The sequence below is a fragment of the Hippopotamus amphibius genome, chromosome 1 (assembly GCF_030028045.1).
Source record: "Hippopotamus amphibius kiboko isolate mHipAmp2 chromosome 1, mHipAmp2.hap2, whole genome shotgun sequence".
Classification (NCBI taxonomy): Eukaryota; Metazoa; Chordata; class Mammalia; order Artiodactyla; family Hippopotamidae; genus Hippopotamus; species Hippopotamus amphibius.
Genome location: NC_080186.1, coordinates 164,654,336 through 164,681,560, shown reverse-complemented (window position 1 = coordinate 164,681,560; position 27,225 = coordinate 164,654,336). Strand labels below are relative to the sequence as shown.

The following is a 27,225-nucleotide window of genomic DNA, read 5'->3' as shown; positions in this document are numbered from 1 at the left end:
TCTCTGATCATTATGTTTTCACATTACCATATGATTCCACCAGGCTGAAGAGGTGCTGAGTAATAGTGGGATTATAAAGGTAGGGCTCCTAAGGAAAGAAGAGGAACGGGTAGAGTTAGTCGTATGGTGGTTTTGACTCCCCTCCTCTAGAAAAGTCCTGCTAACTCTAAAGATCTGAATCAGATTCGTTCCAAGGTCAATTAGTCAGCAGCTAAGATGTTTACCTTGAAGGCTGTAATGCTGCTGATGTAACTGGGTGAGGGGGAAGGCTGGTGTGCACATGTGTACATGTGCAGCAGCTAAGGTCAGGTCTCTGCAGCAGAGACCCTAGGTTTAAATCACAGCTCCGTAGTTTTTGGCAAGGTACCTAATTCCTTTGTGTCTCAGTGTCTTCATCTGTAAGATGGGGATAAAATAATGCTTATTGCATAGGGTTGATGTAGGGGATGAATTATTTAATATGTGCAAAGCAGAACAGCTCCCGACACACAGGAAACACTCAGTATATGGCACTGGAGGCCTCAGGCAATTCTCTTAAGGGGAAACTTAAAATCGACTGACTCTTGAAAAGCTTGACTGCAAGGGTTCACAAAGGGAGACCTACATAAAGTCCTTATGTATTTATGTTACGAGCCCTTTTTGGGATACTGTTTATGTGCAAATTGATGCTGCACACCGGAAGTGATGGAGATAAAACAAGCTGTAAGAGTTGGTTCTTCCCTTCAAAGCTGCTGATTTTCTAGTGGGGACAGAAACAAGCAAAACACTGGTAGGAAATGGGTGGAAAGATGGGGAGAGAATTTTGCAGGGCTCAAACTGGACTAAGCATAAAGGTGATCAGCCTTCTGGCACTCTTAAGTCCTATCCTAGCAGGGTGACACATGACAGACTTCCTGTTTGGATTTGAGGGCAGAAGCTTTTGTAACAAAAGAGCAAAACATGCTCTGTTTCCTGGCACAAATCCCCCCTCTGTGCTAATGCTTTAGACATCGCATTGTGATTGTATTTAATCTAGTGCAGCTCTCTGGTAGAGACAAATGAGGAGGACACAGAGGCCTGTGAAGGCACTGTCCTCTCTCTTTTGGCTCTGGATTTCATCAGACCTTTGTTTCAAACCATTTCAGCTTTGTCAAGGCTGGGCCTTCAAAAGCTGCAGTCACTCGTGCCTTTCTCACTAGATGTTTTTGTTTGAGATGGGGCTGAGGAGGTCGGGGCCAACAACTAAAATCGTAGTATTTCTGCATGCAAGAGTTATGAACTGATAGATTACACAGTGCGAAGACATCAGGCAGGAGTCTAAAGTGGTTTATAGCTCTCCCTGCGTGAATCTGGGGACTAATTTATAAGGACAGTTGAACCACAAAGGTTAACAGGTAATGGAGGTCGTCAGCTTCCCCTCTTGCACTTTTATAATTAGAACTTGTGCAATTCCTCAACACTCATGATGCCGACGTCTGCTCCAGTCCACCTGCTGTAGAGATACCATTTGAGCCCTTGAGGATGACTGTTATTTTTTCAGCTCTCACATTTTAACAGGCAAACAACCTAAATGATGAATCAGAATGGAAGAGCAAAGGATGGAAAACAGCCCAATCAGTCATAAAAGCCCTTTAGCATTGCAGCCCTTGTTTAAAGGATAAAGAGCTCTCTAGGAAGAGCTCTACCTGAGAGCATCCATGTGGATGAGAACTCACTGGCTTCTCACTGGGCTGCCTCACCTCACACATGTTGGAGATTACAGTGAGAAATCATGAAAAAAAGATCTCTGTTCTCTTTATTGACCCTGACAAACCTGTCCCATGCTCCAGACCTGCAGTTATCAACATATGTACACATCTGAGACTTGGTTACCCTCTTCAGTCACCATATTAATAAGCTCAACTTCTGCTGACACTCTTCACCTGTAATTTCCTTATTCAGCTGTCGTTTTTAGGGACCCTCAGAAAATTATGTAAGAATGTAATTGACAGCCTTGGGAACTCAGTAGGCAAGAAATGATGAGGTCATTCTGGCAGGCTAATAAAGTAATTTTGGTCCCTAATAGTCCCTAAATTAGGACAACAACTATTAGGAAGTAAATGCACCGTTAAGCTGGAAACAGAAATCTCAACATTTGCTAGACATTGGTGGACATTAACTGATTGATGAAGTTTAGCAGTGACATTTTATGAATACATTTATAAAAGAGTATCAAGGTCTAATTTCTTTGAGGGAGGTGTAGTAAAGCCATTAGAATATGAAATTGCTAGAATGACACTGGATTTTCCATAGGATTACTGGACAGGTTTAAAGGCAGTGATCCCTTGGGTGGTGGGATATTAGCACATTGACAGAGTTTCCCAATGTACCACTCCTTTGGGGAGGACATTGTATTCTGGGGATCAGGAGCCTTTGGAGAGGGCTTCACAGGGAAGATGTGACTTCTCTGTAATTCCCAGAAATGTAATATATCTGCCAAATTTGAAAAGAATTCTCTCTAAATGGTGGAAGAAAAGACTAAAAATATCTTGACTGTTTTACTGTTTTATCTGTACTTTGGCTGCGTCAGAGCAAGTTTGACAAGTTCTTTAATGAGGGAATATTTCCTCAGAATGAGTGTTGCCACCAAATATTATCACATGCATAGAACAGTGCATAGCTATGGACTAATAGTCACTTAGCTATGGACACACCCTCCATTGCATTGAGCTCAGACTTGGAGCCCAGAAAGTGCAAAGAAACCGTAAGTGGCTTAATGACAAGCTCACGTTTATCTTGAGTGCTGTTTTTTTGTCTTAGTGGACATTCCAGGGACACAAAATGTCAGTCAGACAAGTACCTGAACAAGAGGAGAGGAAGCTCCAGCCATGGGGCCAAGCTTCCCTGCAATCATTACTTCTAGAATATTCCAGAAGACTACTATAAGTCTGACCCCTACATTCCATGATAGCATCAGTCTCTTGAATTTACTGGGTCCCAGAAAGTCTGGGATTCCTCCTGCTTCCACACATCCATTTTTTTTTTTTTCATCACATCTGCATGATATTGGCCAAGATTCTTCTTCTCAGACCTACTGAAAATCTAAAACATTTAGTTAGCAACTGGCATATCATCTCTTTATGAACGTCTCCCCAGGCAGGCAAAGGCAAACCAATTTGCTGGAGTTGCTTAGTCCCAGTTCCCTGGAAGCTGTCACATTTAGTTTTACAGCAAAAGTGAGGATTGGCAGTGTTTGTTTTAATGATGGATGTCCTAGAATTAGTTTGGGGCTTAGAGAGTGTGGAGGCAACATCCCTATCCATCTCTGGATGAAGGCAATGATCTTGATCTAACATGCAGTACAGACTAGATAATACTGGTATGAAAACAAGTGCCTAAAACCAATGACCAGTGCTGATCCAGTTTTAAATCTGGTTAGTCTTTTTTCACTCACTGTGCTTTCTCCAGCTCATGATAAAGGACAGGAAAAACCACCTTCCCCTCCATATGTGTCATTTGGGGAATACCAATTTAGAAGTCTGTGTCATGGTAGACTACCATAGAAACAAAACCTTCGATAGATACAAGGTTGAACACCACAAATATTCAGTATGAGAACTTTTATTTTTAATACTATTCTGTGGAAGAAGGAGTTTGAGGCCTGATTTCTTTCTCTGACACCCCTCCTCGTCTAAGGCAGTCAGTTCATTGCCTGCCTGGTTAGGGGGCCTCGTTAGCAGACCTGAAGTCTTGGGCCCATCGTCCTGGCGTGAGTTTTCTCTTGGTGGAGTTGACAAGGGGATATATTCACTGATGACACTTTTACTAACTGCATTAGCTGATCAGATTCCCTGTGGAACTAATCTCTCTGTAGTCATATTTCTGCTACTGAATGTCGATTACCTAAGCTTAATTCCTTTTTTAATATATCACAAAGTAAATGCTGCTTTGGAAATTTTAATGACCACTTAACCCACGAAACATATTTCAGAATTTCTGCATGATTTGTTTTTATAGGCTCTAGCTCTTGCCTGAAGCTGGGGTGACTGCTGGTGCCTTCTGTGGCTGTAGGGATGGTGGAACAGGAGGTGTGGCAGCCTGGCACCTGCAGGTTCCACTCCTTCCTTTATAGGCGGACATCAGACACTCCCCCCTTCCTGCGAGAAGAGAACCCAGCTTTGCACCTTTCTAACTCTCCTTCTTTTTCCTTTGTCTTTTTTCCTTCTAGTGATCTAATTAGCTGCCCATGTGGGCCAGAATCCAGACAAGGAAGCTAGGAAACCAGGAAGTTGTTGAGATGGGTCTGCAGTGCCGCAGTACGAGAAATCTTTGACTCTCAGCTAGTAGTTGTTTCTCTTTTCTGAACCTGCTTATAAAGTGTGTGCATCATGATGTAATCGAGAGAGTGAAATGAAGGGCTCCATGAAAAGGGCTTAGCAAAAAAGAAAGTACTCAGTAAATGTTGGCTCTTCCCATTATCATTATCATTATCACAATTATTATTACTACGGGTCTGGAGCACGTGTTTAGGACATTGCATAATTAGCAAAGGAAAAGTGCCTTTAATTCCCCCTCTATTCTGTTATTGATCAGATTATGCCTCGTGTGTATAAAAGTTTCCATTTTATCACTCCTCTGTCCTTTAAGAAAATGATTTAAAAAAGCAGATCTTAGCATTTTCCCTCTTAAGTGGTTTTCTACTTTTGTTGGTTTTCTCGGGGCTATTTTCTTTAAATGTGGGAAACGATCAGCTGCATATTTGGACAAAATGGACTTTAGGTTATGCTAAGTAGAGAGAAGAAATAACCGCAAAGACATGCACCTTAAGCAGTCTGTACCTTGCTGCACGGAGCAATCCAATAGGCTATGGCGAGAAAAGGGAGGCCTAGGGAGACTCCAAAGACAGCCAGGAATTTCACAGCGATAGACTGTTGACGTAAGCCTGAGAGGTTTTCATACCACATGGTAAGCAATTGCTGTTGACAGTTAGGATGAGCAACGAACTGTAAAAACAAAACAAAAACAAAAAAACGCAAACGAGAAAATGGCATCGGTAGCACTTGAACAGTGTATAACCTATGAGTAGCTCAGGGCTGACACGTTCCCCTGGGGAGGCGGGCCTGGGTGTTACACGCAGGAGCAGCTAGGTCAGGGACCTGCTGGGCCCTTCTGACTTGCGGATGCTGGGAGTCTTTGTGCTGTGCCCAGAGCCCTCACAGGACTGACTGCATCAGGGCTTGGCCGACTGAAGTCTCAGGCACAGAAAATGGCAGCCAGTTTCTAGGTAGATGCTTGTCTCCAATCCAAGGAGACTTATCTCTGGGCAGAGTTTATATGGGCGTCAACATATTGGAATGGATGGAGCATGAATGGGGTTTGAATTTTGCTCTACCATTTACTAGCCAGGTGGCCTTGGGCCAGCTACTTAACCTCTCTGAGCCTCAATATTGTCCTCTGCAAAACAGAGCCTGTCACGTTGTCTTGTAGGATTAAATGAGATATCGTAGAAAAGTTCCTCTCTCTTTTCCTATGTTGTCTAAGAAAAAGTTCTTTCAGTGTTTCCAGAAGTCATGTTAAAACTCCTCAGTCCTTCCCCACAGGATTTCGATGGTGTTTAGCTTGGGTCCATGTTGTTTATTGTAGCATGCTGGAGCACGGACGCATTGTACCCCCACGCAGTAGCTTCTCACCGCCACCTCCCTCTCTCGGATCTGCCGTGCCCTAATGCCCAGGTTACAAGATGGGCCTTTGGTGGACATTTTGTATTGTTGACCTCACCCCTCTTGATATATATTGGACTAGGGTTGGAACCCAGACTTAAACTGGGTCCATTAGGTTTTCTTAGCTGGCTATTTGAGACTGTGATCAAGAGAGGCAGTCTTTTTATTTACTGAGGCGTTAACATGTAACCTTGGGAGATCTGGGCAGCTACTTCCACTGTGTGGACTAAGTAGCAAAACAAGCCAGTTAAAAAGAGAGAAAGAAGAATGAAGCTGTATAGAAAGAGGCTCAGATAGTGTCCTACCCTCTCTGAGGCCCAGCTCCACTCTGCCCACATGGTCCGCAAGACACCCCTAGATTCAAGTACAGCATCTTCCTTTTTCTGATTGATTCAACAGGTTGACTTGAGTTGCTGCCACCAGACATTCTTTTTCTGCACTATTGGGTGCTACTTTGCCATTTGTTTTTAGTTGATTTTGAGTTTTGGTCAGTAGAAACTGGTAATAGGCAATATTTAAGTAACATTTATGGGAATAAAGTTTACACTTAAGAAAATTATGCTCATTAGCTTATTGCCTCCCCTGTGACAAAGGGATGCTCTCATTTGCTTTAGGCAGCTCTGCTCTTTGGCCCTATCAGGATAGCCATCTGCCACAGGAGCTGGCACCCATGGACTAGAGCAAACAGACTGGGCATTCTTCAAAGAGACCGACTTCTCAGTGGATGACCCTGGAGCATAATGTCCCAGTTTTCATCCCACTTGCCCCATTGGGTGTTAAGAGGACATAGACAGCAATTTCTGGGAAATGCAAAACATTTCCTTTTCATTATAAGCACAATATAAATAGGGCTATTTAAAAAATTCCTAACGCAGATGGCAATGTCTTCTTGTTCCCAGTTTCTGGGAACTCACAGTAGCAGCCAAATGATGTTCGAGGACGCTGTCAAAGCTTTATCTGGCCTGCAGCAGCCCCTGGTGATACCGTGACTCAATCATTAGCTGCAAACGAGGTTTTTTTTGGGTAGCATTATTGGATTCATGGCAACCATTGTGGTTTTTCCCTTCAAGAACAAGAGCAACAGATTCTCCTCAACCCAGGTAGGAAGCCTCAGGCCGTCACATGCTTTCCTGCACCCTTTCTGACTCTCAACAAAGTGGAGCAAACAGCAGCACGTCATGCGGGTGTGTCAGCAGTCCTCAGAGCCTGGTCACAGCAAGGTCCTCTCGCGGGTCTGCTTGCGGGCCTAGGGGGCAGTCGGTGTTGTTTCCCAACAGCCTTCTCTGGGTGCTGAGGTGTCCCTGCTCTGGAGAAGCACCGTCTCAGGAAGGAGCAGAGGCCCACGTGGCTCACCCTGTGGCTCCCTGCACTGTAGCTGCTTTGGAAGGACTCCCGTCCTGAGCCCCACCATTGGCCTCTTTGTCTTTATCTGGGGAGAGCCCATCCACACTTCTGCTGCCTCCTGCAGACAGATCAGCACAACAGATAGGGCAGCAGAGCAGGAGGGGAAGCAGTTCTGAGAGAGAACACAGTGGGAACCATCCCCACTCGTCCTTACCTGCCTCAGAGGAGGATGGTGGTCCCCACTAAAACAGGGGGGTCTCTATTGAGACTCTGTCCTCCTCTAATTAGACCTTTGTAAATTTCCACAGCGGAGTTTCTTTCTCCATAATAAAGCAGCCTAGCTCCAAACATGTTGTTTATTTGCAGACAGACTTTATAACATAATATTTCCAGAAAGCTGACAGCAGCTGATAGCCAAAGCCCTTATCGTTATTTATCTTTACGTGGGCACTTTTCCGTATTGGTAGCAGTACTTTGAAGACAACTTCATAACAGATAGTTCAGTGTGTATCAAAGGGTTTTTCTCCACTGTGCTTTTGAAGCACAGAGAAACATCATTCCTGACCCAAGGGAGATGAGAGTAACATGAGGCACACCGTCAAGACACAAAGAACACCCTAACCAGAAGGGCACTCAGCCAGGGAACAAAGGCAGGAGCAGGGGGAGGATTTTCAAAAGCAGGGTCAGAGAGGAACAGGGGAAGGAAAGCCCACAGCTGGATAGAATGGAATGGGGACTCAGAAAATCAGTGTTGTCTTGGGCCAACCTTCTTTGGCACCTGGCTCACAAAAGGATGGAGTGATCAAAGGATGGATCTTGACAAGAGGGTTGCCCAGGCCATTCCTGCCCCTAAACTATCTGGACAGAGAGCGTGGGGCCAGTTTATGAAAGTTCTTCAAGGGAAGAACTGGTTCGACCACCTCAGCTCTCCCGTGGACATGATTCACACTCCTCCTAGCAGGGAGTAATGACCCGGAGCTGAGACTGTTAAGTAGGCTCACCTGGAGCAGAGCAGCCTCTTAAGAGAATGCACATCAGACCACACCCACGGCTGGGATGGACTGTTCCAGAGGACTGGGTTGGCGTGGGGAGCTAAGAAGTTAAATTGCAAAGAGAGAGAGGAGGGAGCTCTGAGAGAGAATTGCCTATAATGGAAAAGGAGACTGGAAAACAGGACCCGGGGGTCAGGAGGGACTAGAATTCTTGTGGCTGCTGGTTCTTGAGTCTCTCAAGCCAGTTATCCTCGTGGCATGTTTGACCAGCCTTCATGTTTAGTGTAACAACATTTGTACCCCAAGCTAGTTTTCTGTTTGTATCTCACCTAAACGTCCTATTCCTCCCAGCCCTTGGTGACTTAGTGAGGATATAATGCTGGCATATGGGAACTTTGGGGACTGTTGGCCAGATCTTTCAGCTGATCCATGTGCTATCATTTTTCTTTTATAGCCTAAAGGAAAATGACCCCCTTCACTCTTTTCCCTGCTTTATATTCATTTATAAGGAAATATCTGATGTTTTAAGAATACTTATTAAAGAGCTATCAACATTCCTTAGCTATTGAGTATTTTTAGGGCTGTTTCCTGTACTATTAACACCCTTGGGCCATATATTCATATTACAATAGGGCTAAGACTTTCCTGATGGGGGGGTGTTTAAGTGTGTGGACTGGTGCAAGGCTACTTGGGTCTAAGTCCGGGACCTGCCACATGCTGCCAATGCTCTTTGATCATTGAGTCTTTCCATGCTCAGCTTCCTTTTCCTGTAAAATGAGGCTAATAATGAGGATTGAGTGAGTTAGTATTTGTAAAGTGTTTAGGACAGTACCTGGCAAATAGTAAGCGCTGTATTAGCATTTGATAAATAAAAGTAAGCCCTTGACTCTCCTTTCATTTCCCATTTTTTCCTTTCCCACTTCCTCTTGTTTCTCTGTCCTCCTCCCCACTCCCTGCCGTTCTACTCCACCCTCCTATCTTTATTCTGACCTCCACGTTTCAGCAGAGTTTCTTGAAGTGTTGCTGCCTGTGGAAAGGTTCATGTAGCCTGACAGATACGTGAGGCCACTCCCTCTCTATCCAGTCCCTCCCTCCTCATCCTCCAATGAAAGGGCAGCTTGGTTTATGCAGGCAATTAGCCAAAAATGGGCTGGTCTCTGCTAGGGCTGTCAGGGTCACCATCAGATCTATTCAGCTCCATGCTGATTCTCCCTTCTGCTCTGGAGCCCTCCATCAGTGAGGCGCAGTGCAGGTACCTGAACCTGCAGAAATACTTCTCCTCCCTCCTCACTGCCTCTCCCCTCCACCACCTTAAAAGCTGTTAAATCCTGCGTTTGCCCTTTTAGTGGGGAGGGGAAGAGGGCTACATTTGTGCTCAGAGGCTTTGAGGCTGTGTGAGTTCCATGTCCTTTAAACACAGATTTTTCTCTCTGGCAGGAGGCCTCATTTACAGAGTAATGAGATGTGGCAGTGCATGATTTGAGAAGCTGAAGAATAACTTAGCTGGAGAAAAATTTAGGACATCCAATGCTTATAGAGAAAATGGCTTATTTTATACAGCTAAACCATCAAAGCCTGGTGTCCACTGTGACTTCGCTCATTGGTAGCCTTTCCTTATGGAAATCCACCCCCCGGAATTGTCTACATAGGCAGAGAGACGGAGATACTCTACCAGTTATCGAATGGCTTCTCTTAGTGTGGACAGTCAAACTGAATTAGAAAAATTCTGTGGTGCCACTTCCTATCTGGAGCATCTCATAGGATGGGGTTCAGTGGTGCTTCCCTCCCATGTTTTCTTGGCAAAGCTCTCAAGTCGTGAGAGTGGAGGAGGGAAGAAGAGAAATGGAAATGTCAGTCGTTGACTAGCTTAGTTTGTTGGTTTGTTCATTCATTCACTCAACATACTTTTCCTCACTGCGGCCCCTTACCAGGCACTGTGCTCAGCACTAGAAATACAGGGAAGTCGCAGTCCTTGTCCACAGGGAGCTCTCAGCTCTGTGACTCTGTAAGTGGAGTAGGGGTTAGCAGTAACACCTGCCGGTTCCGGAAGAAGCCTTCCGTGAATGAACGAACACCGAGTGCTCGCCCCGTCAGTGTGCTTTCTCCTGGGTCCCTCCCTCCTGTGAGACCTACTATTGAGAGCCCCTCATCCTTGGCACAGCTAGTTGCTTTACCTACATTGATAACTTAACCTTCAAACTGATCTTCTCTGTGCGCGCAGTGAGTGGAGTGGTTACACGCACAGGCTTTGAAGCTGGACCATCCTGGTTCAAATCCCAGATATAACATTTTCCAGCTGTGTGACCCTGGGCAAGCCACTTCACTGCTCCTACTTCGTGATCCATGAGAGAGGAAGATGTGTGTTGGGTGCACAGTACATGGCCAGGTGCTTAGGATTTAAGGTGGGCATTGGCGTGACTGCTGCTGCTGTTCCTACTACCACTTCTGCTCCCCGCCCCCGCCCCCCCCCCCCCCGGGCTTTAAATAGTTCTCTTTGCTCTTCCCTTTGCTGAGTTTATCCATCAGCAGAGTGTTGAGTGACTATGTGATTTTAGAGTTAAACATTCCTGAAGAACTTAGTATGCTTGATTACAATAACAAAGAAAGCAGAAATTGCCACTCTTTTATTGTTTTAAATAAGTGGAGCATTCTGGTATGGAACCAACATTGTCACCATGCTCACTGAACCTATTTATGTAGCCACGCAGCTCCTGGGTGGCCACTACAAGGGGATAATCCATGATAGTTCTGGGTAAATGGTGGTGGAGAGTGAGAAGGAAAAGGTGTGGGGCTTGGAGCTTTAGGTAGGGAGCCCAAAAAGTCATACCTCTCTCAAGGAGCCTTTAAGTATGGGCACTAGACAAAGTAAAATGTTTTAAAATCACAGCTTGAGTGTTTTTACTGTTAATAATTGAGGACCTAGTATGTGAAGGAACTTTGGTTACGTTATCTGTAATCTTCACAATAACCCTCCCCAAAATGGATGTCTTATCTACATCTGCATATACAAATGAGGATGTCTTATCAACCCACAGCTAGAGAATATGGTGTAGTCAGGGTTCCAGCTCAGCTCTGTCTGATTCCAGAGCCCGAGGTCTTTTCATACGTAAGCTCCCTCTGGGATTCTCTTGATTTGGTTGGCTTGGACTCTACCCTTCCTGGTCTTAGTTCTTTGTCATAAGTAAAACAATAAAAGGCAAACACGTATTGAGCACTCATATGGCTCAGGCCCTGTGCTGGGGCACATGATGAACATTTTCTCCTTTAATCCATTATGCCCATTAGAAAGCAGATGGCACTGTGACTCTCAGATCTGACTCCAAAGTGGACACGTCTTAGCCTCTTCCTTATCCTGCCTCTCTCAACTGACATGTCCTGCCTCTTTACTGGATCGGGTCCCTGTCATATGCTGTCTGCCAAGCAGGAGGCCCTCTCTGTGAGCCTACAGGTTTCACATGTGCTGCAGAGATGCTTGGACCCCCAGCCAGACTTCTGGGTGTCTCCTTTTACCCTGCGGCAGTGGGCTGTGTCCTCTTGGGGAGGATAGTTGACCTCTGACTTCCTTCTCTAGAGCAGTAGATGTTCTGTGCTAATCCTACATCCACTCCATTTGCACTGTATGGGTTGAATGAAAGGATGGAGGGTTAGGGTTAGATGGAGGGGATTTTGTTTGGGGAGAAAGGAAGCAAGTGAAAGGGAAGGAGAAAGAAGAACAGAGCAAAGGAAGGGTGAGTAAGAGAGAGAGAGTTTAAAACCTGACTTCCAGCTGCTGTTCCAACTTCTGCTCTTTTCCTCCCCATCTCTACTCTCTGGCCAAACTCCAGCAAAGCTATTCTCAGAGCCTTCCCAAGCTTGACCATCTCTGAGCCTCTGCTTAAGGTATCTCTGCTACCTGGAGTGCTTTCCTTCTCATCTCCACATATCCAGGTTTTGTCCAGCTCAATAACTGTCTCTTCCATGAAAGTTTACCCTACCCATTCAGGTGAGAATCTTTTTTTCTCTCCTCTCAAGTAATTTGTAGTCTCTCTCTTTAATAATAATTATATGCCTGTATAACCCTCTACCAGAGAGAAAAGCCCTTGTGGAGGGCTCTTATTGTCCTTAGTGTGTTGCTCGATGTGTGGATACTCAGACAGTGTTGTTTGAATGATTGAATGGTGCAGCTAGAAGTTCTCAGTGTTCAGACTGCAAACCTGGTACTGTCTGCAGGACTAGAGTAGCCTTCCTTACATGGACCCCGTGGTGTGGCAGAGTCCAGCACTTATGGCCATGTCACCACATTGGAATAGATACATGGGTACAAGAAGCTGAAAGTTTGCTTGCACTCCAGGAGACACGATGAGCAGATAAATGACTGAATTCATGTCTCCCGTGAAGTTGTTTTTCACTACAGAAGTGTCAGGAGGTTGGACAACAGTGTTGACAGGAACAGCAACCACAACTTTCTTCATTCCCAAAGGTGACTGAGCTAGGAGTTTCAAGATCTTAGCAGGAAAGAAATCATACCATCATCTGGGGGAGGTGCCCAAGAACCGAGCCAAGAAGTCAGACAGGGATTGGCGCTCAGCTCACGGGGAGTTTTGCTTCTTTGTGGCATATGCATTGCCTCCACAGACTGCCTCCTTCTCCTCACGTTTTTGCAGCACTGTCTTCAAAATTCTCCATTTGCGGGACCACCTGAGTGTGTTTGTAACACTCCCTTCATTGCTGGGAGATTTCACTTGGATGCCTGTACAGATGTCTTTCGCTCGATTCCAGCTTCCCCTACCTCCTCTTCCACTTGTGCACCTGCTAGTCCAGCCAACCCTGGCATGTTCTTAGTTATTTGCATAGCCCAGGGTCCTGCCAGGCAGTTGCTGATTGAGCTGTTCTGGACGTCTACAGGTCAGCAAGAGGAGATGGGCACTTCTGAAGGCTCTTCGCTCCCACAGAGATTTGAGGTCATCTATTCAGTTGAGTAGCTTGCTTGTTGTTCCTAAAGAGAACTCTCTGTTCCTGTTTCCCAGGGACAGCAGGACATGAAAAGTTCTTCGACCTGAAATTAATCAAACCTTGCATTTTTCAAATCAGTAGGGATTACGTACACAAATGCCCCAGATTGGTAGGTTCTGCGGACTGTACCTGTGACTCAGCAGCATCTCTCTTGTCAGGGAAAGAATGATTTTCTAATGAACCAGCCTGTGTTTCAGTCTTTGGGGTGCAGTGACCCAAACAAATGGCTCTGGGCTTCTCCCAGAGCTATGGGTAAGCCATTTCCTGAGTGCAGACACAATGGCAGTGGGCCGTGGCTGGCCCTCCTGGAGGCGAATGCTAACTGTGATTTTCTAGTGCTCCCAGGAGTCCTCCCACAGCACTGAGCCCAGAGGGTGCTGATGAGGTCATTTGGTTTCCAGTCTGGCTATGTTCTCATGGCCAGAGTCCCACTGTGGACTCAGAGTGAGCTTCTAGCTGGCTCCAGATGACTGTCTCTGCTCTTTCACAGTGTCACAGAGAGACCACTCTCCATACCTGGGCAGTGACTGTCTCCACCCACCTTGGGGCTTTACCCTAGCCTGAAACCAAAGGAGAAATGGAAGCAGCTTCTAGCAAACCTTCTTGTAGTATCTTCAACTACTCACATTCCTGAGCCCTCCCCTCCAGCCAAACTGCTCTGCTTACTGTTCCCAAATATGGCCTGCGTGGCCTTCCTGCCTGTTTCAAGGAAGGTCCATCTTGCTCCTCTTTGGTTCGCTTCCTAATCAGCTTTCAACATCCAAGTTTCTCTTTACTTTCAAGTCCTGCCAAGTCCCTCAGCCCCCCAAGATACCTTAGACTCTTCTGGGTCTTGTTGTACAGCCCACTTGACAGTCATGGTCATGGGTCAAGTTGTGAATAGCTGTACTATTGTGTTTACATCTGCTCTCTTCTGCTGTTTTTAAGCTCTTTGAGGGAACCGTCTCTTTTTCCCCAGGGGTGTGCAGCCTTACGTTTTGCACATAGTAGGTACTCCATAAACATATGTTGAGTGATAAATTGTACTCTTCTGAAGCCTCTAAGATCTGCTTCATCATTTTCTCTGTGACTCATAATCCCAGAGTGATTTCTAAATATAACAGATCATCTCTTACTCAGGGTCTGACAAACATTTAACTGTCTTCACATCTTCAGTAGAGGGCAGACAGGGAGAGGTGATGAAAACCAAACCAGGCTCTTGTCTTCTTGTGCAGGAGAAGATTGAAATGGGAATCTAAAATAGGGTTTGAGGATTCTCTTTTGGATTGAATGAGGATTGTTTAATTTCTATGTATGGCATTACTACTGCAAACTGACATCAATCTGGAAAATATTTATATAATAATAATAGTAATAACTATTATCATTATAAGGAATAGCTAATATTTATTGATTGTTCTGTGTCAGGCTCTTTGCTTAACAATCGCTATGTTATTTAACCATCATATCAATTCCTTGAGATAGATATTGTTATATCCCTATTTTAAATACGGCAGCCTGAGACACAGAGAAATTAAGTAACTTGCGTATAAACACAAAGGTGGTTATAACAGGGTACGGACTTGAAGCCAAAGACAATGTTTTGAACTATTATCCTGTATTTTCACAAGGTAGATTTTAAATCAGGCAGACATGCCAGAGCGTGAGGAACCACAGTGATTTCTCCAGGTTTACAGAGGCCAGGGGACCTCACCGTTCAAGTTGTTGTTAGAACTCTCATCTCTCTGCTTCTGCCTGTGGATCAGCCAAGTCCCAGTAGAGATAAAAATCAGGAATATGCAAGGGGAAGGGCTTGAAGCCAGTTTCCTCGACAACTTCATGTTCCTAAAAGGAGTGAGTCCTCATGCTGAAGGTGAAATCCTGGGCTCTCTCTCCTGCATACAGTCAGGAGTAGCAGCAGCTGATAGAGCCATGGCTCAACTGCCTGGTCACCACTTTGCTAGGAACCAGGTTAATGTGGAGGTCACCTAAGCCCAGATTTATAGCCTTGAAATATACAGACTCTGGCCAAAAACCCACTTTGCTGGAGGATCTTTTTAGGATCTCTGGCCTGTTGCCAAATCCCACCTGATGCTGACATTTTACTAGGAAGAGCTGTAGTTTCAGATCATTCTTTGAGCCTGAAATCCTGATAACATTCCCAAGTTGGATCTGTACCTCTTGTCCCTTAGGTGCAAGGCTGTAGAACATGTACAGGCTCTGGGGTCAGCCCGCCTGGCTTCCAGTCTTGGCTTTACACTGACTGTTGAGGGACAGGGTAGCTTATGTGTTCAGGCCTCAGTTTCTCCATTTATAGAATGACCATAAGCATGGCTAACTCAAAGGAGGTTTCAATGGTTCAGAAAATTCAGTTCCAGTTTGTGGTTCATGGTTCAATTTTCAAGTGCCCAATACTGGTTTTTTTTTAATTTTGTTTTCTTTCTTTTTTAAAAAATTTTTTATTGTTGTTGTTGGTATAATGTTTTATTTCTGTAATAAAAGTCAGAGATGTAAATTATTTTTATCTTAAGCCCTGTCCAAAAAGTTATATCGTGCATTAAAATTTTTAATCTATATATTTTTATGGGTTTTTAAGGAGAGAAAGAAATTTGATTATCAATAAAAACAGTTTTCTTGCAAGAATAATTCTAACTCGAGTTCAAAGACTTTATCAACTAGGAGAGCATACAACCAAAGGTATTAATATTGACATAGGAAATCAACATTTATATACTTAAATAAAAGAAGACAAAGATAGACTACAAATGCTTTTTTGACATATAAAGCGCAGCTTCCAGCCAATAAAAAATTGTAGTCCTAGGTTGATGGAGCTGGTGGTAAGTGGTAAGGTGAAGTAGTCATACATTTTTCCAGAAGATTTTCTACAGTTATGGAATAAAATATTAGGTCAGTTGCAGACAAAAGAATCAGAGGGAACTATCTTGAGTTTACCTATGACTTTCTTTTGATTCCAAAATTTCCAGGTTTCTCTTGCAGAGAAATGTGCATATAACTCAGCAATGATTTATTTGATACACTTTTAAAAATCACACTTTATGTTTTACTCTTTGTAATTATTTAAAAATAACACAAAATTAATTTCTCCTACAAATATATTGTTGATTATGTGTAATATGTAATTTGCCCATATTTTCATTTTACTTGATGCTATTATTTACATATAGTTTTAAATCTGAAACATGCTTAGGGTTTTGTGTCATTTTTTTAAATTTAAAATTTTGAATTCTCAACACTTAAAGAATGTTAGTTACCAGTATTTTGATGACAATGAGAAGTGCTGAAATAATGGCCTAGCCGTTGGTTCAAGAGTTAGAGATAGTATGTTTGTGACCCAAATGTTGCAAATCTTGGCAGCTGGTGAGTCCAAACCTAGCCCCATTGGTAGACATGCTTGCATCCATCCACCAGACAGATAGTAAGTGCCGATCGAAACTGTGCACCAAGCATTTTCAGGCATGGAGGACACAGCAGTGAGCAAGATGGTCAAAGCCTCTGCCTTTGGAAAGCTTGTTAATTCCCAGATCTTGATGGTTCGTAGCCCTTTCAAGCTAGATGGCAGGGATTTTTCTTTTTTTTTAATGGTTGCCTCTTCCTATATATTTCTGCTTGATTCAGGTATCCTGTACGAGTCACTTTCCCTGGCACTAAATATTTTCTGAACTATTCCTCAGTGGCGGGTCCAGTGCCCAGGCACAACTGCTCCTGGGCCTCTGTAGCCCTGCTCTGGTTGTCCCAGCATCAGCTCTCTGGTCTCTTGTTCTGCTTGTATTGAAGCCTCCTGGCTAGTCCATGCCTCTAAAGAGTGTGTCTATCCTTCTGCTCTTTGCTGTGCCATCAGGGGCTGGCTTCCTCCTATAGTTCTGCTGCCAGGCTGGGGGGCTCCCACGTGGTGGTGGGTGCTGAATTCCTCAGGACCTTGAATGTCTCCTTGGCATGTGGGGCATCTGCTTCCTTGGCAGAGATGACCACTTGCTCTCTATCTCCGGATCGCCATCTGTTTCACCTCAGGAATGGCTGTCTCTTCTCATGCTTATCTTTTCTAGCAGGCAGCACCCCAACAGAGTCTCTGAAAGTGATGCCTAGGGTGAAGTAATGCCTTCCATTGTCCTGCAGTTTCTTCTTCTCAGGGTCCAGGCCTGTATGATTCTGCTTCTGATGATCCTAAGTGGAGGATTACTTGTCATATTTCATTCTACCTTCATTTGACCATGTGAGTTAGCGTCCCAAAAGCTGGATGGAGAAAGGTGTTAAATCCTGAGCCGGTACTCTTAGCTCCCTACACACAGCTCATCTTGGCTTGTGGGGAGGCCAGGGAGGATCCGAGAACCACTGTCTCCTGAGCCCAGAACCTCTGCTTATCCCTCATGCTCAGGTCTTGGCCAGCCTTGTACTCACTTCTAGGAATTTTTCTCTCAGACTCTCCTTAGAAAGTAACCTTATTTCCTGCTCTTCCACCTTCTAGCACCAACCTGACCAACAAAGTTAAATCCTCTGTAGACAGTGTTCAAGTCCTTCTTCATGTGGTTCTGGGCCCTATGCACACAATAGTGTGTCTATTATAAGCACCCCTTTCCCAACAACCAGCATAATTTTTCCCACCTAGAGCACCAGAGAACTGTTAAAGGGTGTCTTCTCATCCCATATGTCATACTGCTTATTTCCACCTACTGATACTTTAAAGGACATTGGTACACAGACACAGAGCCCGGCGCATGCTCTAGCTGGATAATGAGGAAGTGTTGGTTTCTTTTCTCTTGGTGCCTGCTGTCACCAGGGCTTCTAGCCTGAACATCCTCAGTTGCTCCTTTTACTTCTCTCGGAGATGTGGAAATTCATCACCCCCCAAACACTGGTGAAGGCACATTTTGCTCAGGCAGGTGCCTGCTGGCTCTCGGTTCTTAGAGGTCAAATGAGGGGTATGAATATTCAGTAATCAGTGCAAAGGGTTTGGTATTTGAAGGGGCGGTAGTCTTCTTTGTCATTCAGGGGCTAATGATATAGAGAGAGAATTTCTGGATTCGCTGAGTTAATTTTGGTCATACTTTGCCGGTTTTTATCAACCTCTGGCAAATAAAATCTCTCTTTAAGCATGTTCATATTCTTTAGAAGTGGAAACAGAGTCTTGTAAGTTATCGTGATATATTTAAGGTTACATCTATATATACATAAATTTATGTTCATCCCTCCATCCAGAAAATACCTACTGAACCAGATACCAGGAACACAAAATGTGCAAACAGTGTCTCTCAATATTGCTCTCATGACCCTCAAAGTCTACTTAGGGAAACAGACAGGTAAGCAGGCGCCATTCAGTGTGGCTCAGTCAGTGCCATGACGGGGAGCCCTGCGTGCCATGGCATAGCAGAGATGAGGCGCCCAGCCCAAGAAGGGATGTGCAGGGATAGTGAGGAGAGGCTTCCTGGAGGGGAGGTTCTTGTGCTGAGCCGCGAAGGCTGTAACCAGGCCACTGAGAGGGTCAGGAAGGGCATGCTGAGGAGAAGCAGCTGCAAATGCAGAGTTTGGGCTCAGGAGTTAGATCTTGATTTAAATCTCAGCTGTGCCTCTGAGCTGAATCTGTTTCATCTGTAAATGCGGGTGGCAGTATTGAAGGTTTACACTGAATGAATGCATTCAAAACACTTGACATGGTGAAGGGGACAGATTAAGCACTTAATAAATTATTCTTATTATTAGTGATGCCTTCAAGTCTGGTGTGTCAGGAGAGGTGCAGGTATCTCATGGTGAATGGACCATTGGGGAGTGATGGGAAATGGGACCCCTGAAGGGGTCTTGCGTCATACTAAGATGGAAATTAAACATGACTTGGAAAAGCAGGGTACCTTGGAAGCTAGATGGAGTTGTAGTAGACTTTCATTTTTCTATATATGGGCCAGCTGCCCATAGTGTAGAGTGTATGTGCACACACACTTGCCCCCACTTCCGCCCCTGCCGTCCTCTCATTTACCAAAGAGCAAAACAACATCATTTACATTACATCATCAGACAGTCTCAAAAGGCTGGGGCACCTGATTCATGGAACCTGCCCAGTAGACAATGATAATTTATTGCAATGTCCAGGATTCATTTTGCAACCTCTTTAAATGTTAATGATCAGTAATGTAATTATGGTGGGGAAAGTTCCTGTGCCAGCTGTGGGCTTAATTTAGTTTACAAAGCCATCTGGAGCTATGCAGAATACTCTTTACATTTTTTTCCATATCAGATTTGGATAACTTCTAGTCATTGTAATGTCAAATGTATAGTAAAGACACTACCCCTAAGGTCTGAGAATCTACAAGGGAAGCCCGGTGAGCTGGGTAAAAGGACAGGAAGGGACTGAGTGGTAAAGCAGAGGGAAGACCTCTGTTTGGTCAGGGTGGTCAAGGAAGACTTTGGTGTGTTTCAGGAAGAATTGGGCCGCCAGTGGGCTGGATCCCCGTGAACAAAGAGGAGAGTGGCAGGATGTGAAATAGGCAAGAACCAGATTATCAAAAGGGTGATAGCCATGGGAAAAACATGTGGTGTTTTTCTAAGCACAGTGGGCACCATTGGCCTGGCCCGTTGTCCAGCTGAGGGAAGCTCAGTTCTTAGCAGAAATCCATCCTTACTAGCCACATAAGGTCCATTCCTTGCTCCTGGGGAGATGGAGGAGGGAAGTTTACAGAATCCACCATTATTTGTGCACCCTCTGGCTCCCCCTCGGGTCACTGGGCTGTTGGACAGGTGCTCCCTCCTCGGTCCTCACCTCTTCTCTGCCTTGATGCTCATGCTCTGCTCCTCTCCCTTCTCTGAGGAACAAGCCTCCCTCCTGATCACACCTGGCTCTCACCTGTGTTGTTGATCTTCCCTGTGAGTCCCTGACTGTCTGAAACCTGGCTCCTGAGCCCTGCTGCAGTTGCTCTCTCAGAATTTCCTCTGATTGTCAGATCCACGAGTCTGTTCTGTGTCTTCCCTTCCCTCTGACAGCTCTGTAGCCCAGGTGCCACCTACTGCCCGCTGAACCATAAATGCCTTCTCCCTTGACCCCCTCTGCATCGCTGGGTATCTGAATAACCCACCTGGGAGATGAATCTGTCCTGTTTCCTTGGCTGAAGGCTCATCACAGGAGAATGAGTGGCCTTTTGCCTTCTACCTCCTGAGGAGGTGGCCAGGAGGGCTCTGGTGAGCCAAGTGGTCCTGGCTTATGAGGAAATTCACAGTTTCTGGGACTTTAGGGATGGTTTTGAAGACCATATGCTGGCCTTTTTTGCTTGTTTGTTTTGGAGCACGGCCCAGTGAAGGGGAGCGGCTAGAGGGGAGGAGGTTGCCTGGCGCTGGAGGGAGACTTCCTGAGACGAGCGGGGAGTGGGCTTAGGGAGTTTTCTCTGGGGTGCAGACATCAGATTCTACTTAAACTCTCTGCGCTGGAGGTAGAAGGACCCCCAAATAAGGGTAATTACAGAGTGCTAGGGGTATTGACCCAGGCCAGATGGCTTTTTTTTATGGAAGTTCAGGAGAGGGTCCTGGCACCAGTCTGGCCTAGAGATCTTGCTTCACTGGAAGCTCCATGAGGGCAGGGATTCTTGTCTGTTTTGTTTTTATTATTGTATTCCCAGCACCTGCTATGGTATCTAAGATACAGTGTTCAAAAAACAAACTGTTGAATGACTTAAGATGAAGCCACAGCTTGTGGACAGCTGGAGGTGATCAGTGTGTGTTAGGGGTATCACGTATCCACAAAGAGAAGGGCACAGGCCAAGAGCCCGCTTTGGGTACACAGGTGAGTCTGCAGGACTGTGATGTGAAACAGAGGAAGGTGCCCTAGACTGACTGAGGCAGGATTTCCTGGCAACCTGGGTAGGAGACACTGGGTCAGATTTGACATGATTTAGAAAAATTAAAAAATGGTAAGAACCAACATTTATTGAGCATTTATGATGCACCAGACATTTTTTGAGTAATTGATTCTCACAATAATCCTATGACATGGATATAATGATTAACTTTTTTTTTTTTCAAATGAGGAAATTGAGGCATAGAGAGGCTAAGTGACTTGTCTAAGATCACACAGCCAGGATGTGAACCGCCCAGGCACTCTCACTCCAGAGTTTCATCTATACCAAGTAGCAGTTAAAATGTGAGATTTCTCACCCCTGAGAGTCATGAAGGAAGTTCATACCGGTTATACTTGTTTCTTCACTAATTACATACTTAATGTTGTATATACGTGTATAATATTATATGCAAAATTTTAGTAATATAATAAAATAGTAATTCTGACAGAATGGATTATAGTTAGAAATAGATAATTTTTTTTTTAGTAATAAAGCGTAACAACTTGGAGTGAGCTGTTCCTTGCCTACCAACCAGGTAATATGTAGCCAGCACCCTTACTACTAGTACCTGCTGCAGATCAGAATAACTCCTGAAGGGTAATATTTGCAGTGTGCTACTAGCCCACATTTATCCAGTACTTACTATGGACTGGAACTTTGTGAGGCAAGTATTATTACCCCTACTTTAGGGACGAAGGAAAAGCAAGGTTAAGTGATTTGCCCAGGGTGACCCTAGGCTGTCTCACTCCACAGCTCAAGATTCTAACCACTGCACAACACAGAATCTTTTTTCCACATTGTGTGGAAAGGTCTGTTTTTCAGTAGAAACATTCATTCTTTGATTATCTGGAAGGGAGTCAATTATTTCAGGAAGAAGTCTTTAACAATCATGTAAAGAACATTTAGGATATGTGTACACCGTTTATGAATATACAATTATACAATTGAATATACAATTATAATAGAACATTACATATATGTATAACATATAGGTATATGTAATGTATACATCCCCCACCCTCACAGTACACTGTCCATTTTCTCTGGGCAGTGGTCTGCTATCAGCTAAGGATCTGTAACTAGTGCTAATGGATTTGGTTGTTGGAACTTTGTTTTTATAAATCCTTCCTAATGGGTCTTAATTTTACTAAATTCCAGCCTGATGGTCACTGAAAGCAGCTTCCGAATTAGGAAATATTAAAAAATTTCCTTTTTGCCCATTGAATGAGGGGTCCTTCTTAGAAAATTAAATGTTATTGTGTATCCACCGAAAATTATTTGGGGAAACTGGATAAGAAGGGGTAGCTGAGGATCTGGTGAGAGGGTTAGTATCTCTGAACATCTTGGCTGTGTTAGCGTATTCGGCCAGACGGCTCCTGCAGTTTCCTGTGCTGCTCTGCCTTCATGCGTGGGGCTTATGGACTTGAGCAAGGGTGCCTGGCTCTTTGGGTTTACTTGCTCCCCACTCTTCCTCTTTGGGGATCCCGCTGGGAGCCTCCTAGGCAGAGAGAGCTGGTCTTAGCCTGGCTTGTCCCCGCACAATTTAGTAGTTAAGAACAGAGGCTTTGGGACCAGGCATGTAAGTTGAACTCCCTGCCTGCTTCTTACCAGCTGCCTAATTTTCAGTTCCTTACTCTCCCTCTCTGGGCCTTGGTTCCTTCATCATTAAAAGGGGGAAACATGACTGAGGCTGCTATGAGGATACAGCATGCAAATGATGAGTGGAAACAGGACTGGCACTCAATGTGAGAGAGCTACTCTACTTGCCTTCTTTCTGAGCATCTTCTCTCCTTGTCTCCTGGGTGCTGATTCTTCTTTCCTTGTCCTCTGCCCAGTCCTTCTCCCCATCCATGTGGGCCCAGGGCTCTGAGCTACCCCATCCTACTGCAAAGTCCTCCAAACTCCTAAATAGCCTCCATTTCCGTCCCTCACCTAAATGAAATCTCTGTTAGGGCAACTTCAAATCTGAGTAAAGTAATTTATCCCGTGGTAGGCCAGACTCCCACAGAAGCTTGTAGGTTGAACTTGTGCCCTGGATTACAAAGTCATGTTTTTTACCTCCAAAATAACAGTTACACAAATTCCTTCCTTTGTTGGTCATAGCTACCACCTTACTTTATTTAGGCCCTCATCACCTCCCCTTGGACTCCTCCAAAAGCATCTTAGCTAGTCCCCATTCTCATGTACACCATCACACCTTGCTACTATCTACAGTCTTGACATACCATTGACTTGGCCACAGATGTGTAAAAAGTTCTATATTGCACCAGAGCCATACACATCAACATGGAAAAGATGAAGGGTCCAGTATGGAAACGCTAGAGAATATTGGTGGTGTGGTGATAGTAAGTGGCTGTCGGGAGGGGGAATTCACATAGAAAATGCTCATCTGCCTAGTGACCAGAGGAATGAACTTTAAAATTTGCATAAGATAGTATTTTACATCTCTTAAGTTAGAGGAAAAAATCCTAATAATCCTTAATAATACTTAAGGCTTGCAAAGTGTTGATGAAACCAGTGTAGTTGTATAATACTATTGAGGTTGAAAAATAGTATAGCCCTTTGGGAAAATAATTTTGCAGTGTGTTTCACAAATATTTGTGTCCTTTGACCCAGTAGCTCACTATCAGAAATCCAATTTTAGGAAATAATAGAAAAGAAGGAAAGAAATCGATACGTATGGAGATGATAATGAAATATAAATATATAAAGAGTGAATGTTTACAAGTAGAGAAGATACAAACAATGGTACATCAATCTTATGCTGACATAAGCCAGATCACATCATTTTTTGCCTGAATTAATCTTTCCTTTCCTTATTAGACAAAGAGCTGAAGTCAGAAGTATGTAGCCCTTTAGGATGTAAGCTTCTGATGGCAGGGCTAGGTCTCAGCTTTTCAGTGTCTACAGAGTTAGCTAATAATAGGTGTCACGTGATTATCCCCTCCGTCAGGCTTGCAAGTTTGCCTGTTCAGGAAGGGCTAACACCCATCAGAGGGGAGCAGACAAAGCAGTCAGATGATGATACATCCGGTGGGTTTATTATGGAATAATAAGTATAAAAAGATTAATTGATTTGTAATTTCTTCAGGATGCAACTTGCTGGCCAAGTTACTACTAATTTTATTAAGCAAATAATTGTATTTTGTATTTAAATAACCTTTCTTTCTTTTTATTTTAAAATAAAGCCATTAGTCATGATCTGAGTTTCCATGGACTCTGTGCCAATATTTGTAGGAGTTTAAGAACGAGACAAATAATGCCTAATGTCTAACAGCTCATCATGGGCTCGTTTCCTATTTGTCTCATTTTATTTCCTAAGAGAACCCTGAGAGTTCCTTTAACAGTTTTTCGGGATGCATCTCACCTTGAACGTGGGGTTTTGTTGTATTTGAGAAAAATAAAAACTGGAGGGAAACTCAGGTATGTGCATTCACTCCCTCATTAAGTCATTCACTTATTCAGTAAATATTTTTGAGACTCTTGTGCTTGCCTGTGTCTGCTCTAGGCTAGGAATACAGCGATGAGCTGCCACCACAGAGCTTACTGTGTTGGGGGAAATAGACAATAAACAAGTAAACAAATGACAAATGATATTTACTACAGAAGAGGGCACTGGGATGGAGAGTGGCTGATGAGGGAGGGAGTCACATGGCAGCATGTCTGCAGTGCTACTCAGTGGGGCTTCAATGAAACCACGCCTTAGCTTAGCTTCTCCTGCCTCGTCCTGCTTCTGCCCCTTCGTTGCAAGCGTCTCACTCACTTGCACAGGGACTCTTGTCTCCAGCTCTGCTTCTGGAAGTGATGATTATTAGACTCAGGACTCCCTGGAGGCAGGGACGGTGCCTTTCTTGTTCACTTTTAGATGGAAGATTTAAGCGGGGGCTGACCTGATCTATTTCGAAAGGTCTCTGAGGGTTGCTTGTTTGTGTTGGTGAGGAGGAGGGGAGGGAGACAGCAGAGGGAGGTGGGTCAGTTGGAGGCTATTGTTGTAATCCAGGCAAGTCAGGACTGTGGCTTGAATTATATAAAATAAAGCATCTCTATTAAGCAAAGCTTTCCACCCACAATTGTACTTACATGTTCCATCAAGAAATTTGCAAGTGACCTTAGGCAGATAAATGTTAATAAAAGAATAATGCATTATGGTACATAATGGGAGGAATGTATAGAAGATCAAATGCTCATTGAGACTGAATCCATATATGAGCCTTTAGTACAGAAATAATGAGACAGAAATGTGTAGTTGGTCTCTAGCTTAATTACTAGAGTTAGTTACAGGTCCTTGGGGGGACTATAATTTCTGAGATCTGTTCGACCCTGGGATAAAAGTGATAATTTGAAAATGACTCTTCTTTCCACTTTGGGCTGGTAAATGCATTTGGTTTGCATCTATTTCTTGGAGGCAGTGGGGATTTATGTTCCTTCCTTGAATGCTCCTCAAATTCCTGTCTTCTTGTTAGCCCCTAAATCAGGATGCAACAATAATCAGCCTCTGAATACCTTAACAAATGCAGCACATGATGGATATAAGGATAGGTACACAAGCTAAGGTCACACGGCTTAGGAAACATGATAGCCAAGAAGAAGAAAAATGCTTTAAAGGATTATCCGTTCATGCAAATATTTATATATTCAAAGAGCTGAACCAAAAGCAGCAAAGTAACCAAAAAGGCAGTAGTTTTTTGTCTGGTTGTGTGAACTTTGAGGAACTGAAATCTCTTTTGCAAATGTGCAGTAGTATTTGCTCTTTGGAGAAAATCGTGTTAGATGATTCAACAGCAGGCCTGAGGATGGGCAGAGAGGAGGCATCAGGCACTCTGCTTTTCCCTCTCAAAGCTGAGCCAGGCAGGGTGTGGGGGCAGATCAGCAACTCAGGCCAGTGAGCCGAGGAGCACTCCTGAGACCCAGTGTGGAACACTCAGTGAGCTGAGCCCTCTCCCTCCAGGGCCACCCGGGGAGCCACCCACTGCTCTTCTCCATCCCTAAGACTCCAGGCCAGAGTCACTGTCATGCCTTCTCTGCATAATGAGAGCTCTTTTCCAGACTTACAAACCCAAAAGGGACACAGGTCAGCAATGGAGGGAATGGAGATGATGGCCCCATACTCTCAGGCCAGCCTGGAACATCATCTGAATTCTGTTGTATGGATTTTTGATCATGAGGGGAATTACAGATGTTTGGAGCACATTAAGGCCTGTGGCTTCATACTTTACACCCATCTGTCTATTCATTTGCTCGCTGTGGAGACTGCACATGATGTGTAGGGTGAGTACTATTTCTCTGTCTTCAGAGACCAAGATGAAAGAGGAGAGGTCCCACCTGCCAGAAACTCAGTCTTTACAAAATTTAGAATTATTAGAGAGCCTTTTAAAAACACAGTCTCTGGGCTCCCACCCAGGAGAATTATATTAGAAGCTCTGTGGGTGGGGCACTGACTTTTTTTTTGTTTGTTAGTTTTAACAAAGCTCCCAGGTAGTTCCTTTATGCAGCTAAGTATGAGAACTTAATTTGTTCTAGAGAGATACATTGTTTGATTTTGATCTAACATTGGGTTTGGTCTAGACAGATGCAGTGCATCCTTGGAGAACTACAGTCCCTGTCCTCAGTGGTTCACAGTTAAGGGGTTATAGCCTATATCCTGAAAACTATCCCAGAGATTCTCAACAGGGAATGGTTTTGTCTCCATGCCTTCCCCCAGGGACATTAGAGACCGTGTCTTGGAGACATTTTGGTTGACAAAACTTGTGATGAGGGTGCTGCTGGCACCTAGTAGAGCTGCCAGGGTAGAAGCCAGGGATGTTGCTAAATATCCTATAATGCAGAGGGCAGCGCTCACAGCGAAGAATTATCTGGCCCCAAATGTCAGTAGTGCTGAGGTTGAAAAAGGCTGGTTTTTTCTTAAATGTTCTGTTTATGAAACCAACATGGCATACAGTTTCGATTAGCTAACATTATGCACTAACTGTGTTCTAGCTACATTATGTGTTAATAAACAATGGTTATTATTTATTAGGTACTATTATTTATTCCCATTGTACAGATAAGAAAACTGAGCCCCAGAGATGAAATAACTTATCTAAAGCCACCTATCTAGTAAATGAAGGACTTGGGATTTGCACGTGTGGTCAGGTTTCCAGCCACAACAGTATGACTGCTGCCTAACAGGGTTTATTTTTCTTCTCCTGAGAGTTTTTCCAGGCAGAAAAGGGGTACATGCATACTTGCATTAATCCTTCTTAAGATTACTGCTTGAGAAAAATAAGACTACTTTCCCTAGGCAAAAGATAGCTACACTGAGCCAAGAGATTAATGGACGTTGGTCATTTTTGTGCCATGTGACCAGACGAGGGCCACAAAAGTGCTGAGAGGAATCCCCAGAGAGGACGCTGATTGATGCTTTTG

General features: G+C 44.2%; 1 protein-coding gene across 1 annotated transcript in view; it reads right to left on the bottom strand.

Annotated features, from left to right (window-relative positions):
* Positions 1–27,225, bottom strand: part of TRPC7 (transient receptor potential cation channel subfamily C member 7) — a 127,154-nt gene that overhangs the window by 48,985 nt on the left and 50,944 nt on the right. The window contains exon 4 of the mRNA XM_057748479.1: positions 4,797–4,961. Coding sequence (XP_057604462.1) covers positions 4,797–4,961 — 165 coding nt within the window. The remainder of the gene's footprint in view (positions 1–4,796; positions 4,962–27,225) is intronic.